The 16,746-nt window shown below is 38.2% G+C and overlaps 1 protein-coding gene across 4 annotated transcripts in view; it reads right to left on the bottom strand.

Moving 5' to 3' along the window:
* The window catches only part of LOC136344957 (titin-like), a 156,383-nt gene that overhangs the window by 5,063 nt on the left and 134,574 nt on the right, over positions 1-16,746 (bottom strand). For all 4 annotated transcript variants that reach the window (XM_066292892.1, XM_066292890.1, XM_066292888.1 and 1 more), the window contains one exon: positions 35-16,636. In XM_066292892.1, the coding sequence (XP_066148989.1) occupies positions 35-16,636 (16,602 nt within the window). The remainder of the gene's footprint in view (positions 1-34; positions 16,637-16,746) is intronic.

Here is a 16,746-nt window from a genome sequence, read left to right as displayed (position 1 = left end):
ATATTTGTCATTTCCCACCAAATATAAAACTTACCTGAGTAAGACACAGAATCTTTCCTCTTAGGCTTTATTTTAATTTCCACCTCGGCACCTTCATAATCTTCCTGTTTGTATGGTTTCTTCAAACTCAAACTAACATCCTCTTCATCTTCATTCCACACAGAGTATTTTCTAGGAGCTTTCCTCTTGAATGCCACGTGGAAGCTTTCAGACATTTCTTCATCATCCAGTGGCAGTTCTTCAGCATCACTACCTTCATCGATAATTTCTTCAATTGCAGGTCCCTCGCTCTCAATTTCTTCAATAATTTTCACCGATTCTTCGGCAGCTTCTTCTCCAAAGGTGAGCTGCCTTCTAGGTTTCTTCAGCTTAATCTTTGATGACAAACTTATTTCTTCTTCTGCATATGAATCAAGGGAAATACGGAATTCTTGTTCCACATCCTCCTTGGTTTTAGACAGTCTGGGCCTGAAGGTCACAGACGGGATTTCTTCCTCTTTTTCTTCCTCTGGCAATGAAGGTTTGCGGATAGGTTTGAGTCGAGTAACAGTGAGTTCATCAGCACCTTCTTCAGATGGAGTTTTTTCAGGTTTGGATTTCTTTTTTATCTTAATCTCAACCTCCTCTTCTTCTTCAACTTTCGGTTTTGGAATAGTGATTTCTGCTTCCACTTCTGCGGTCTTCTCTTCAGGTTTGGGCGATTTTTTGATGAATATAGCTTCTGCTTCCTCTTCCACTTCAGGTTCTACAGGTACATATTTCTTTACTGAGACTTCATCCTCGCCTTCCTCTGTTGCAGGTTTGGGAGGTTTCTTTTGCTTAAATGTTTCTTCAGTTTCTTCATCAGATGGTTTTTTAATTTTTACTGTTTCAGATATATCTTCAGACTTTTCTTCTTCTGGTGCTTCTACAGGTACATGTTTTTTGACTGTGACTTCATCTTCCCCTTCTTCAGTTTTCTTTGGACCTTTCTTGGGTTTCTTTATAACGACCTCTGTTTCTTCTTCGGTTGGTGGTGGTTTGATTAAGGCATCTTTTTCCTCTTCCGGAACTGGAATATGCTTCTTGACTGTTACTGCATCTTCTTCTTCTTCTGGTGGTTTTTCTTCTTTTGGTTGCGGTACTTTGATTTCTGCTTCGACATCTACTTCTTTGGGTGGTTGTGTGATGGTAAGTTCTTCGGGTCCTTCTTCAGATTTTTGTTTTATGACAACGTGTTTCTTAATGGTAATATCATCTTCTCCGTGTTCTGGTACTGGTTCTTTCTTTGGTGATAATTTTACTTCGGCTTCAACTTGTTCATCTTTAGGTTTCGGCTTAATAGTCACTTCTTCATTTTCTTCCTCTTTTACTTCAAGTGGAACGTGTTTCTTAATAGACACCTCATCTTCTCCCTCTTCAGGAAGTTTCTTTTTCTTTTTCGATACTTTGACCTCAGCTTCAACTTCTTCTTGTTTAGGTTGAGGTTTCATAGTAACTTCTTCAGGTTCTTTTTCTTCTTCAACTGGTACATGTTTCTTAATAAGCACTTGGTCTTCACCTTCTTCTGGAGCCTTTATTTCTTTTGGTGGTACTTTTACTTCTGCTTCAACTTCCTCTTCTTTAGGTTTTGGTTTAATTGTAACTTCTTCCAGAGGCTCAATCGGAATGTGTTTCTTTACTGTGGTTTGATCTTCTCCTTCATCTGGTTTTTTCTGTCCCTTCTTTGGAATTTTCACGTCAGCATCAACTTCCTCTTTAGGTTTAGGGACAACTATTTCTTCCTCCTCGTCTGGTTTTTCAACGACATCAAGTCTCTTGATTATAACCTCAGCTTCGGCAATTTCTTCAGGTATCTCTGGTTTCTTTTTGATGGTTATGGTTACTCCTTCTTCAGATGGAAAAGTAGTAGCTTCTTCTTCGGGTTTCTTTGCAATAGTTACTGCTACTTCTTCTTCTTTATCGGATTTCTTGGGGGCTTTTTTAGGTTTGGGTTTAATGGATACAGTTACTTCTTCTTCTTCTTGAGTAACTTCTTTCTCTTCTTCAACAGGAACTGGTTTTTTGATCGTAATTTCTGCAGGAGCGTCTTCCTCAACCGGTGGTTTTACCGGCGTAGGTTTAATAAATTCTTCGACTTCTTCCGTAGGTTTTACCGCAGAGATTGTTATAACTTCCTCTGGTTGCTTCTCATCCTTTTTGGGTTTTTTAGCTTTCTTCTTTATAACTACCTCTTCTTGGGTTTCCACAGGTTTTTCTTCTGGAGCAGGCACAGGAGTTATTTCTTCTTGAAGGGGTTTGTCAGGAGTTTCAATTTCTGGTTTCTTCACCACCAGCTCAGCTTCCTCTGGAGGTTGTTCTGCTTCATTTTTCATCACTGGTACTACCGCTGTGACTTCTTCAGTTGATTCCTCTTGTGGTTGTGGTTGTTTGATGGTTACCGCAGCTTCTTCGGCAGGTTTATCTTCTTCTTTTTTGAGTTTTTTGGGCTTTGTCTTTTTGATAACTTCTACAGTTTCAATTTCAACAGGTTTCTCTTCAGGTGCTTCCTGAATTACTGTAAACTCTGCAGATGTGTCCAATGGCTCTTCTGGTTTGGTTGGTTTTTCGGTTTTCTTTACAACTACTTCAGTGATGTCACTTTCAACATCTTTTGGTTTAGGAATGACCACTTCGGCCTCTACTTCTTCCGCTGGAGCTTCTTCTTTCTTAGGTTTCTTCTTTTTTATGACTATACTTTCAACCGTTTCTTCTTCTTTAGGAACTTGCTCTTTCTTTGGTTGTTTCTTCTTTTTAACAACAACCTCCTCTTTTATTTCTTCGATTATTTTTTCAGTTGAAGCTTCTTCTGAAACTGGTACTTCTTCTTTTGGTTCTTCGATAATTGGTAATTCTGAGGGAACGAAAGGAGATGGAGCTTCTTCTGGAGCTTCTTCAGTTGTGACTTCCTGGAAAGTAACTCCCTGTTTTTCTACAATTTCAGGGATTTCTACAGGCTTTTCCTCAGCAATAGCCTCTTCAATAGGCTCTTTAGGCAGTGGACCCTCTTTTTCGACTGTCAATTCCACCATTTCTTCTTTTGGCTTTGGTATTTTGCCTTTCTTCTTTTTAACTATGACCTCCTCTTCTATAATCTCCTCTATTTCTTCTTTGGGCTGAACAGTCACTTTGACTTCAACTTCTTCTGTTTCTTGAGGTTTTGGGGCTTTCTTTATTACCACCATTTCAGCTTCAACTTCCTCAGGTTCAGGGGCTTGTTCCTTCTTCAATGAAACTTTTACCGTTTCAGGGGCTTCTTCTTCTTTCTTTTTCTTCGGTTTAGGCTTGAAGACTGCTTCAACTGGCTCTTCCTCTTGTGGAATTTCTTTCGGAATGGATTCTTCTTTTGTCGTTAGTGGAATTTCTTCAGGAGCTTCCTTCTTAGGTTTGGTTTTCTTCTTTTTTTTCTTCAAGTCATCATCTATAGTAGGAATGAAATCTATTTCATCATCAGGTCTTGGTAATATTTCCTTGGTTTCTTCAGGCCTTTCAGGAAGGGCAATTTTTACAACTTCTTCTTCTTCTTCTTCTTCAGGTCTTTTTACCGGTTTCAACTTGAATTCTTCAGGCTGTTCTTCAGGTTTAGGTTTCCTTGGAGCTTTTTTGGTGATATCCTCTTCAATTTCTTCTTCGCGAGGCTTGGGCACACCCTTTTCTAGAGTTAATTCTTCGGTTTCAGGAATCGGCTTTTCTTCCTTTTCCGGTTTTTTCTTCTTAATTTTTTTGACAGGTTTTTCTTTTTCTTGTTTTTCAGGACTTGTAGGCTCGTAAGTTTCTCTTTCAGTATCTTCATGTGGAAAATCAAATGGCTCAAAATCTGGACCTTTAACACCCGTTTTTGGCTCCTTTCCAGAAGTATCTGTCTCCTCAGGTACAATAGGTTTTATTTTAATAGTTTCTTCAGGGATTTCTTCCTGCTTCTTTTCTGGTCGTTTCTTCAGCGTAACCGCATCGGCTTCTTCCTCCTTTTCGGGTTGTTTCTTGCTCTTACTAATCTTGATTGTCACTGGCTCAGCAACTTCTTCTTCAGGTTTCTCTTTAGGTTTTCTCTGGTATTTAAACGCCTCATCTACTTCTTCAGGTTTTTTCTTCTTCGATTCCTCAACTTCAAGATCAAGCTTGTCAAGTTCTGTCAATTCCTTTTCTATATCTTTAAACTTCTTTGGTCTCTTCTTCTTGATTTTCTCAGCTTCTTCTATATTTCTGGAAATTATGCCATTTTCCCTTACAGATCCAATTATACTAATTTGAAGGGATTGCAATATTTCATTGATAGGTGGGAAGTCTACCCAATTTATCCTGCTTTTGAGCTTTAGCTTTGGTACCTTCATTTCAGTTGGTTCAGTAACGTCTGGTTTCTTCGGGGCCTTCTTTAGTTTTATGTCTGCTAATTTAACTACTTCAGGGGTGAGGTCTACCACTTTAGCTTTCTGGGGTTTAACCTCAATAGTTATTATTGGAAGAAGTAAAGGTTTTAGCTTTTGTGGTTTTTTAGGTCTCTTTCTAAATTCATCATCTACAGTCTCACGTCCTTTCTTCAGGTCTTCCAGTTCTTGATCGAGTTTCTCCAAGTCATCAGGTTTAGAAGCCTTTTTCTTTTTCTTTGGCTTGATGGTTGCAGCTTCTTCTATATTTCTAGATATAATTCCATTATCTTTAATTACTTGTTCCAGAGGTTTGACGAGAGGTACTTGGTTAGCCTCATTTACAGGGGGAAATTCCACATAAACAATTCGACTTTTCAGTCTGAGGCCTAAAGCTTCAGGTTTCTTGGTTTCTGGTTTTTTAGGAATTTTCTTCTTCTTCTTTATGTCTTCTACAGGCACTGGAGTTTCTGTGGGTTTGATAATTTCAGGCTTTACGCCTTCATTTTCTTCCTCAGGTTTTTCAAATGGTTTTAATTGTGGTTTTTCCTCCTCTTCTTCAGCTTTAGGTTTCTGTTTGTATTTGCGGGTGATTGTTGGTTCCTCCTCCTCCTCTGGTTTCTTTGGTTTTCCAATTACCAGTCCTTCGTTTTCCGGAACTTCTTCCGGTTTAGCCTTTTTCTTTTTCTTCAGCGGCACTTTAATCTCTTCGGACTCTTCCTTTCCTTGCTCTGGTATTTCTGGCTTCTCAAAATCAAGCTTTTCGGTTTCGAAGTCTTCAATCTCAATGGGCTCAAATGGTGGAACTGTTACATCATCTTCCTCTTTACTTTTAGGTAATTTCTTCTTTTCTGGTTTTTTCTCTTTCTTCTTTTCAGGAACTAATTGCTCCTCTGTTTCCGGTTTAGCGGGTACTTTAGTCAACGATATCCCCTCTTCTTCTTCAGGTTGTTCAGGCATCTTCCCTTTACCGATTTTAAGTTCTGTTTTCTCTTCTGGTTTTTCCATTTTCTTCTTAGGTTTCTTTTCATATTTAAAAACGTCGTCCACAGTCTCAAGATCCTTCTTTTGATCTTCATAATCAAGATCCAGTTTTTCGAGATCAGATATTGGTCTATCAATATCTTTCATTTTCTTGCGTTTAGGTTTCTTGATTTTCTCTGCTTCTTCAATATTTCGGGATATAATTCCATTTTCTCGTTCTACTGGTCCTAGATCAGTAATTTTCGGAAGATGCTCGATTTCATTTTCAGGAGGAAACGGAACGCGAGTTATTCTGCTTTTCAATCTAGGTATTTTGTCTTTTTTGACTTCCTGCTTAGGAATAGGACGCTTTGGTTTTTTCACTTTTTCTTCAGGTTTTTCTTCAGGTTTCTCTACGGCCTTTTTGGACTTCTTTTCGGGTTTTGGTTGTTCTTCTTCAGCTCCCTTTTCAACTTCAGGAGTTTCTTCTGGCAAAGTTTCGGGTTTAACCTCTTCTTGAACTTCTGCAGTTTCTTCTGGAGTTTCCTGTTCAGGTTTAGGCCGTGGTTTTGGAATCCTTTTCTTGATTGTCTTCGTTACAGTTTCACTTTCCTCCTCAACTTCTTCGCCTTCCGCCGATTCTGGAATCTCTTCAGGAACGTCTTCCTCGATCTTTGGCTTTTTCTTAGGTATCTTCTTTTTCTTTACAATCACTTCAGGAACTTCTTCCTCTTGTATTTCTTCTATTTCTGCTTTTCCTGGTTTTGGTGGTAAGATTTCTTCAGCTATTTCTTCTTCTGGCTTCTTTTCTTCAGGAATACGTTCCTCGACCCCTTCCAAAACTATCGATTCCAAAGGACTGATTTCTTCTTCTTGAATTTCTGAGGTAGATCCTTTGCGTTTTATCTTCTTTATGATCTTTTTCTTCTTGATTTTTTCTTTATCTTCATCAGGAATAGGAGAGGTTTCCATTTCGATGTCTGGGCCTTCAAAAGTGACTATAGTGTCATGTTTCATAACACTGTCAACTTCAACTTTAAATTCTTGTTCTTCCTGGTCCTTTTTGTGAGGTTTAAGTTTAATTTCTTCTTTCTCTTCATCCGGAAGTGGTTTTCTAGGTTTCTTCACTATGACTTCTTCCTCATCTTCAGGTTTTTCTTTCTTTGGGATTCCCTTTTTGATTTCGATTTCTTCAGTTTCAGGTTCAGGCTTTTCTTTCTTCTTTTTCTTGTATTTTGGTTTTTCTTTATCAGGTTTCTCTTTATCTTCTTCCGGATATTCTGGTCTTTCATATTCCTCCCTTTCAATTTCATCCTGAGGAATGTCAAATGGTTGAAGTTCTGGTTTATCAATGGCCTTTTGCGGAAGTTTTTCTTCAGGACTTTTCTTTTCCAGATCTTTCTTCTTCAATTTAACCTTTTCTTCTGTATGTTCCTCTGGAACTTTCTCACGTACCTTCTTAAGTTTTACAGGCTCAGCTTCTTCTTCTTCGGGAGGCATTTTGCCTTTACCTCTTTTAATTTCTACAGGCACAACTTCTTCTTCTTCAGGCTTCTTCTTTGCAGGTCTTTCATATTTATAGGCATCATCTACTTTTTCAGGTTCCTGCTTCTTGAGTTCTTCAAACTCAAGATCTAATTTTTCCAGAGATTGTTCGTCTTTGTCGACATCCTTGAGCTTTCTGCGTTTGGTCTTTTTGATTTTTTCGGCTTCTTCTATATTTCTTGAGATTACTCCGTTTTCTCTAACTGCACCAATGTGGCTGATATCTAGTGGTTGTAAAATTTCTCCTAATGGAGGGAATTCTATCCAGTTGATCCTGCTTTTTAGGCGTAGTTTTGGTACCACCATATGTACTGGTTCTTTCACATCAGTAGGTTTGCGTTTCTTTAGTTTTATTTCTGCTAGATTAACTTGTGGAGTGAGGTCTATCACTTTCGCTTTTTGTGGCAAATGTTCCACTATTATCACTTTCATTGGCACTAATTTGTCCTTCTTAGGTTTAGGTTTCCTCTTTTTAAATGCTTCATCAACTTCTTCAAGAGGTTTTTTCAAGTCCTCGAATTCTTTGTCAATCTTCTCTAAATCTTTGCTTCTTGTGACCAGTTTCTTTTTCTTTGGTTTGACTTTTTCAGCTTCATCAACATTTCTTGACAAGATACCATTATCTCGGTAAACTGGTTCTAGGATTGTTATTAACGGTTTTTGCTCTTTTTCCCCGAATGGGGGGAAGTCGAGCTTTTCCAGCTTGCTTTTTAGACGGATTTTGGGAACAGTTACTTCCTCAATTGGTGCCTTCTTTGTTGGTTTTACTTTTTTCAGTTTTATCTCTGCAAACTCTGGTTTGATCTCGGTAATAACAGGAATTTGTGGTTTTTCAGCAGGAACTCTTTTTAACAACTGTTTAAGTGGTCTTGGAATTTCCTTGATTTCATCTTCTGCTTCAATTGATTTTTTTACCTTCTTCACTGTTTTCTTTTTTGGTTTTTCTTTCACTTCTTCAATTGCAGTTTCCTCGGGAACTTTTTCCATTTCTTCTACAATATCTGGAATATCTTCCTCTTCTTCTTCAGCTTCTTCAGGTTTGAATTCTTCCTCATTAACCACATCTTCTGAAGTCTTTTTCTTCGATTTCTTGATTATCTTCTTTTTCTTTTCAGGTTTATCCTGTATTGGAGATATTTCCATTTCAATATCGGGACCTTCAAATGTAACGATGGTGTCATGCTTCATAACAGTTTCGGCACCAACTTTGAATTCTTCATCTTCTTGCTCTTTTCTGTGTGGTTTAAGTTTTATTTCTTCCCCTTCTTCTGGAGGTTTCGGCTTTTGTTTCTTCTTTAGCTTGATTTCAGGCACTTCTTCTTCGTCTTGAGGCTTAGGAATACCAGGTTGAAGTTGTTGCTCAATGGTTTCAGGTGATTCTTTTTCCTTTTTCTTCTTAGGCCTCTTTACTTTTTCTTTTTCCTTCGGAGTTCCTTCTTCCGTTTCTGGTTGAGGTAAATCGAGACTTTCCCTTTCTGATAAATCTCCCTCTATATCATAAGGTTCAAAAGGTTTGAAATCTTCTTCAGTGTCTTCCTTTTTAGGTTTTCCAGGGATCTTTTCTTTCTTTTTTGGTTTAGCTGGTTTTTCTTCAATTGGCTGTTCTTCAGATTTGTCTTTTGGCACTTTTTTCAATGTAATTTCTTCCCCTTCTAAAGGTTGTTCAGGAATTTTCCCTTTCCCTAACTTTAACTCCTTTTCTTCTTCAGGTTTAACTTCTTTCTTCTTTTTAGGTTTCTTGTATAATTCCTTGTCAACAGTTTCCAAGTCTTTATTTTTCAAATCTTCCACCTCTAGATCTAACTTTTCAAGGTCTTTCAAATCTCTCTCGTAGTCTTTAACTCTAATCTTCTTCTTCTTTGGCACTTTTTCTGCTTCTTCAAGGCTCCGTGATAGAGTAGCATTGTCTCGATAAACAGGTGGAAGTTCAGTGATGTTTGGTATTTGTTGAGCCTCGTTCTGAGGTGGAAATGGAATATGAATAATTCTGCTCTTTAGCCTTGGAATTTTGTCTTTCTTCACTTCTTTTGGAGGTATGATTCGTTTTGGTTTCTTAGAAGGAGCTTCAGCAGGTTTTTCTTCTATAGATTCCTTGGATTTTTTCTCCTCAGGAGCTTCAATTTCCTCTGTCGGTTTTTCCTTTGGAATCTTCTTTTTGATTTTCTTTATAATCTTTTCAGAATCCTCAACAGTGATTTCTTCTGGAATTTCTTCCTCTTCCAAAGGTTGTTCTTCTGTGGGTTGATCCTCAAGTTCCTGTGTAGCAATTTTCTTTTTGATTATCTTCTTTTTCTTTATCACTTTTCCTTCTTCCACTACGGTTTCTTCTTTTGGCACTTCTTCTTCCTCCACACCGAATTCAGGAATTTTCTCTTCAGGCACCATAGGTCTAATTTCTTCAGTTGAAACCTCTTCAGGTGTATCTTCCACAGTGGCTTTTTGAGGTAACTGTTCTTCCTCTTCAGCCTCAAATTTAACTCCCTTCTTTTTGACTTTTTTGATCTTCTTAACTTTATTCTTTTCGCTATCATCTTGAGGTGTAATTTCCATTTCAATGTCCGGCCCTTCAGACGTAACAATGGTGTCATGTTTCATAATGGTTTCAGTTGCTACCTTGAATATCTCTTCTGTTTCTTCCTTTTCGTGAGGTTTAAGTTTAATTTCTGTGCCTTCTTCTGGAAGTTTAGGTTTTTGTTTCTTTTTAAGTTTAATTTCAGGTACTTCTTCTTCCTCCTTAGGTTTGGGTATTCCAGGTATGAGCTGTTGTTCTGGAGTCTCAGTTATTATTTTTTCCTTCTTCTTTTTGGGCCTCTTTACCGTTTCTTTCTCCTTTGGTACTTCTTCTTCTTCTTCAGTTTGGGGAAATTCAAGTTCATCCTTTTCTGGAGATTCTCTATCTATATCATAAGGTTCGAAAGGTTTAAATCCCTCTTCTGTTTCTTCCTTTTCGGGCTTTCCAGGAACCTTCTCTTTCTTCTTTGGCTTAACAGGTTTTTCTTCAATCGATTCTTTTTCCGGTTTCACCTTAGGCACTTTTTTCAACGTGATTTCTTCTTCTTCTGGATGCTGTATAGGTACTTTCCCTTTACCCATCTTCAATTCCTTCTCTTCTTCGGGTTTAACCTCTTTCGTCTTTTTGGGTCTCTTATATAGTTCTTTGTCAACAGATTCCAGTTCCTTCTTCTTCATATCCTCTACCTCAAGATCTAACTTCTCCAGGTCTTTTAAGTCCCTTTCAATATCTTTAACTCTGATCTTCTTCTTCTTTGGCAGTTTCTCCGCTTCTTCTAAATTACGAGAAATAGTGCCACTGTCGCGATACACGGGAGGAAGTTCTGTGATAGTTGGTATCCGTTCTGCTTCGTTTTGAGGCGGGAATGGAATGTGAGTGATTCTGCTTTTAAGTCTGGGAATCTTTTCTTTCGTCACTTCTTTGGGTTGGATTTTGCGTCTGAGTTTCTTAGCAGGAAGCTCAATAGGTGCTTCTTCTTCAGGAATTTGTTTTGTTGGTTTCTTCTTTTCAGGTGTATCAGGTGCTGCAATTTCTTCTTCAGGTTGTTCTTTAGGAACCTTTTTCTTAATTTTCTTTACAGGTTTTTCAGCCTCTTCTTCAATCAATGGTTCTTCAGGGATTTCTTCTTCTTCAACAACTTCAATTGGTTGTTCATCAAGTTGGTCTTTAATACCCTTTTTCCTGATTATCTTCTTCTTTTTAATAACCCGTTTGCCTTCTTCAATCACAGCTTCTTCTGTGGGAATCTCCTCTTCGTCTACATCCTGTTCAGGAATTTCTTCATCTAGTATTTCAGGTTTTGCATCTTCAACTGTGACAGTTTCAGATATTTCTTCAACTTTCAGATCTTGAGGCATAAGCTCTTCTTCTTCAGTTTCCAATTTTGTGCCCTTTTTCTTGATTTTTTTAATTTTTTTAACTTTGGTTTTGTCAGTGTCTTCTTCAGGCTTAATTTCCATTTCAATATCTGGTCCCTCAAAAGTAACGATGGTGTCATGTTTCATCACCCTATCGGCTCCAACCTTGAATTCTTCATCTTCTTGCTCTTTTCTGTGTGGTTTAAGTTTTATTTCTTCCCCTTCTTCTGGAAGTTTGGGCTTCCTCTTCTTCTTCAACGAAATTTCTGGTTGCTCTTCCTCTTCGACAGGTTTAGGTATTCCAGGTAAAATGACACTTTCTTCAGTCTCCGGCTGTGGTTTCACCTTCTTCTTTTTGGGTATTTTTAGTTTCTCTGGTGTAACTTCCTCCTCCTCTTCTTCTTCTGGTTTGGTGGGCTCATATTTCTCTAATTCAGGTCTCTCATGGTCAATATCAAAAGGTTCAAATTTAATTCCTTCCGTCTCTTTTTCAGGTTTCTCTACCCCCTTCTTTTTCGGGGTACTAGGCTTCTTGGCGGGTTTCAGCTCAACTTCCTCTTCAGCTTTTTCAGGTTTCAGGGGAATCTTCTTCAGTGTTACCGATTCTTCAATATCTTCAGGCTTCTTAACTTTGCCTTTTCCAACCTTAAACGGTTGTGCTTCTTCCTTAAGCTCAGGTTTCTTTCGCGGTTTCTTCTCGTATTTAAATTGATCATCAACTTTCTCTAACTCCTTCTTCTTGAGGTCATCTATTTCCAGATCCAGTTCTTCCAGGTGTTTTTGTTGTAAATCTTTATCTCTAAGGCGGCGTTTCTTGGTCTTCGGTACCATTTCAGCTTCTTTGATGTTTCGAGACAAAATTCCATTGTCTCTGTAAACAGGTTCTAGAAGAGAGATTCTAGGCAATTGTTCTGCTTCACTTGATGGTGGGAATGGCATATGGTGGATTCTGCTCTTGAGTCTTGGAATCTTCTCTTTGGTCTCCGGTAATTTCTTTTGAGTTACTTTTTTGGGTTTGCGTAATTTGATATCAGTGAACAATGGTACTTCTTTGGCATCTACGATCTTCACCTTTTCAAATTTGATTTGTTTAACCTCTAAAGGCATAAGAACTGAAATCTCACGTCTTAGTTGTTTGGGTTTCTCGACTTTTTCCTTCTTCTTAACCACTTTCTTTTTAGGTCCCTTTTCTTCGTCTAGCACGGTCACAGTAGTCTGAGGAGCTTTCCCTTCTTCTTCTGTCACTATAATTTCAGTGACTTCTTCTTTTTCGCCTTTAGGTTTCTTGATGATTCTCTTTTTAGTAATTCTCTTCTTTGGCATGCCCTTTTCATCAATAATTTCCTGTTCTTCAATTTCTTCCGGAAGCTCATGTATGTACGATATGATTGCTTCTGCAGGCTGCAGTGGAGTAACTTCTTTAACAACCCCTTCAGGCATCTTTTCTTCCGTTATTGTAACTGTGGTTTGAGGTTTCTTCCCTTCTTCTTCAACTGTGACAATTTCAGTTGTCTCATCTTTATCGCCCTTCTTTTTCTTGATGATGCGAGTCTTAATCTTCTGTTTTTTCTTTCCTTCTGGAGTGATGGTTTCCACAATTTTAACCTCTTCAGGCATTTCAGTAACTTCTTTAGGTTGTTCGAATTTAGGTGGTACCAAATCAAGTGGTATAGTGCGAATCTCAACAACTACAGATGTTTGCGGTTGTTTACCTTCTTCATGCACTGTGACAATGTATGTATCTTCCTGTTGATCTCCTTGTTGTTTCCTGATAGTCCTCTTTTTTGTGGTCTTCTTTTTTGGTCCCCATCTGCCCTTAACTTCTTCCTCTTCAATCTCCTCAGGCAGTTCTTCTATTATAACTGGTTTTTCTTCAAGAATTTCTTTAGGTGCCTCAATTTCCTCTATAGTTACTGTGGTTTCTGGGGCTTTGCCAACTTCTTCTTCAATAACAATATGAGTAATTTCTTCTTTGTCCCCTTTCCTTTTTTTGATCGTACGCTTCTTGGTAATCTTCTTTGGTCCTGATTCGTCTTCAACAATTTGAATTTCCTCTGGAAGTTCTTCTATTGCTATTACCTCCTGTTCTTCTATTTCTTTAGGTTTGATGTCTTGTCTTTCCTTTTTGATGATTTTCTTCTTAATAATTTTTTTCTTAGGTCCTTCTTCGACTACAGTTTCAGTGATTTCCAGTTTTTGTTTAGGGATATGTTCAACGAAGAATGGTGCTTCTTGATCAACAGATGGGATTGCCAGGTCTTCAATAATATCGTCAGGTATGTCAGTTTCTTCTACTGTTACAGAAATCTGTGGTTTTTTGCCCTGTTCTTCTACGGTGACGGTGAGTATAGTTTCCTGTTTGCTTCCCCTACGTTTCTTAGTCACCTTTTTCTTTATGATTTTCTTGTCTTCAACTTCAATTTCTTCTGGAAGTTCTTGAATGATTACAGGCTCTAAGACTGGAGTTTCTTCGGTTGTAGGTATTTCTTCGATAGTGATGGTAGTCTGAGGTTTCTTGCCTTCTTCTTCTCTTACAACAATTTCAGTGGTTTCTTCTTTGTCTCCTTTGCGCTTTTTAATAAGTTTCTTCTTGATTGTGACCTTCTTGCGTCCTTCGGGAGTTTGTTCTTCAACAACGTCAATCTGTTCTGGAGTAACCTCTACAGTTGCCGATTCTTGGGGCAAGAATTCTAGCTGTTCCTCTTCTGGCAATTCTTCAACTACCACAGTAGTTTGTGGTTTCTTTCCAACTTCTTCTACAGTTACTATCTGAGTTACTTCCTGCTTGCCATCCTTTTTACTCTTGATGACTCGTTTTTTAATTATCTTCGTGCCTTCATCTACAACTGTAATTTGTTCAGGGTATTCTTCAGCTAACTCCAACTCTTCTACAATAGCTTCAGGCTTCTTGACAATTTTCTTCTTAATTATTTTCTTTTTTGGGCTTTCCCGCACGTCAGTTTCGACTATTTCAACCTTGTCTTCGATTTCCTCTATAAAGGCTGGCTTGGTTACTGTGGTAGAGGGCACCACAAGTTCTTCCATAAGGTCTTGCGGGATGTCAATTTCTTCAATTGTAACTGAAGACTGAGGCTTTTTACCAGATTCAAAGAGGGTTACTACTTCGGTGGTTTCTTGTTTGCTTCCTTTACGCTTTTTGGTGACTCTCTTTTTGATCACCTTCATGTCCTCAGTAGTTTGTACTTCTTCTGGTAGTTCTTCAATTATAATGCTCTCTTGATCTTCTTCAGTCACAGGCAAGAATTGAAGAACTATATCTTCGGGAGATTCAACTTCTTCAATTACAACTGAGGTCTGAGGTTCTTTTCCTTTTTCTTCAGTGACTAATATTTCAGTTGTTTCCTGCTTATCTCCCTTGCGTTTCTTGATGATCTTCTTTTTTGTGGTTACTTCTGTGGGACCTTCATGAGAGTCTACTGTAATTACATCTACATGTTCAGGAATATCTTCTAAAAGGACTGAATGTTCAGGTTTGAACGTTGGCAGTTCGTCTGCTATTTCTTGAGGATAATCAATTTCCTCTATAACCACTGAAGTTTTAGGTTCTTTCCCTTCTTCTTCCACAGTGAAGATTTGAGTGACCTCGTGTTTGCTGCCTTTTCTAGTTCTTATGGTTCGTTTTTTCACTATCTTATGATCTTCTTCTGGTAGAACGTGAATTTCTTCTGGAAGTTCTTCAGCTACAACAGGGTGTATCTCTTCTTCTTCAGCTACCTTCTCCTCTTTTTTAGTTACTTTCTTTTTAATTGTCTTTTTCTGAGGAGTTGTTTTAGTGGATACCTCAATAACGTCCACCTTTTCTAGGTCTTCAACGAATACGGGTTTTTCTAGTTTAGTTGTAGGGACAATGAGCTCTTCAAGGACTTCGTCGGGTAAATCTACTTGCTCGATTATGGTGGAAGTCAGAGGTTTCTTGCCTTCTTCTTCAACTGTGAACACTGTTTTCGTCTCCTGCTTATCTCCCTTCCTGGTTTTAACCACCTTCTTCTTTACCACCTTCTTTTTCGTGTCATCTTCGTAAACTTGAATGTGCTCAGGGGTTTCTCCTACAATAACCACCGGTTGTTCCTCTACTTCAGGAAGTTTCTTCACTTGTTCTTCTGGGAAATCTATTTCTTCTACTGTAACTGTAATTTGAGGGGCCTTTCCTTCTTCTTCTACAACTATAAGTTCTGTATTTTCTTGCTTACTTCCACGTCTGCGCTTGATAATCTTTTTCTTGACAACCTTCTTCTTTGATCCTTCTTCTGTGGGGACTTGGATTATTTCTATAGTTTCAGGGATTTCTTCAACGATGACAATCCGGTCTGACTCAATTTCTTCAGGTTGAAGTTGTGGTGCTTCAAATTCTTCAATAGTTACGGTAGTTTCAGGTGCCTTGTGCTCTTCTTCTACAGTTTGAATTGTTGTTACTTCTTCTTTATCTCCTTTTCTCTTCTTAATCACTCTTTTCTGTATAACCTTTCTTTCAGGAACTCCTTCTTCATTAATAGTCTCCACCACTTTGATCTCTTCTGGAAGTTCTTCCGCAATAAGAGGTTGCTCAATATCTAGTTCTTCAAGCTTTTGTTTTTTCTTTTTGGTTATCTTCTTCACTTTCCGTTTCTCGACCACTTCTTCTTCTTTCTCCTCTTCAGGTTCATGCAAGCCAGGCACTTGTTTAGACATAGCTTTCTTTAGAAGTTCCATGTGAATCATGTCTTCAACTTCTTCAGGTTTTGCCTTTTCTTGTTCTATTAATGGAACCATTAAATAACCATCTTTGGTTACCAAAGGCGTAGCCTCTTCTATTTTCTTCGGTTTTTTCACCTTCTTGGTTTTCTTTTCGATTGTCTTCTCAGTTTCTTCAATTTCTTTTACAGTAATTGTCACTTCTGGAGCCTTGCCTTCTTCTTCTACAGTTAAAATTGCTGTTTCTTCCTCCTTATCACCTTTCTTGGTCTTGAAGACCTTCTTCTTGATAACCTTCTTTTTTGGGCCTTCATCGGTGTTTACAACAGTTTCAATTATTTGTTCAGGGAGTTCTTCAATTGCAGTGCCTTCCTCAGGCTTCAATTTAGGTAGTGGTTTGAGTTCTTCAGTTGGAATACTAATTTCTTCAACAGTTACTGTAGTCAAAGGTTTCTTTCCTTCTTCTTCCACAGTGACAATATTGGTTTCTTCTTGCTTATCTCCCTTTCTTTTCTTTATTACCCTTGTTTTAGTAGTCTTCTTCCTAGATCCCCATCTGCCCTTCACTTCTTCAACTTTTACATCTTCCGGCAGTTCTTCAATGAAAACCTCTTCAATTGCAGACTCTAAGGTCTTAATCTCTTCTTCTGCTGCTTCTTGGATTACTACTGAGGTTTCAGGTGCTTTTCCTTCTTCCTGAACGGTGAAGATTTCAGTGGATTCTACTTTGCTTCCGCGACGTTTTTTAATAGTTCGTTTCTTGAAGATTTTCTTTTTGGGACCTTCAGCAGTCTCTACTTCAGTTTCAATAATTTCTTCTGGTAATTCTTCGATGCTCGGTACTTCCTCTACTTTAGGTTTTATTAATTCTTCTTCAGGCGCTTCGACTTCTTCAATGGTTACTGTGGATTGCGGTAATTTACCCTCTTCTTCAATAGTGACAATAAATGTATCTTCTCTAGTATCACCTAGTCTCTTCCGTATAGTTCTCTTTTTGATAACTTTCTTCTTCTTCTTACCATCTTCGGAAGTTCCCTCTATAACCTCAATTTCTTCGGGCAACTCCTCGATTAATGGGACTTCTTCCATAGGTTTTTGCGACATCACAGTTTCAATGGTAACAGATTCCTTGATCTCCTGTACCGGCTTACCTTTAGCTTTAGGATGCTCCTCAGGCACCTCACCTAAAAGATATTGAATAATATTATTTATGAAGCAATAGTTTTGTGAGACAAGCCAAAGTGTATCTTTTTACATTGCTGAATTTTCGTGTGCTAGTTCTGAATAGTATAAA

This window comes from Euwallacea fornicatus, chromosome 18 (assembly GCF_040115645.1).
Source record: "Euwallacea fornicatus isolate EFF26 chromosome 18, ASM4011564v1, whole genome shotgun sequence".
Classification (NCBI taxonomy): Eukaryota; Metazoa; Arthropoda; class Insecta; order Coleoptera; family Curculionidae; genus Euwallacea; species Euwallacea fornicatus.
The sequence above is the reverse complement of the archived record's forward strand: the minus strand, read 5'-3'. Positions and strand labels throughout refer to the sequence as shown.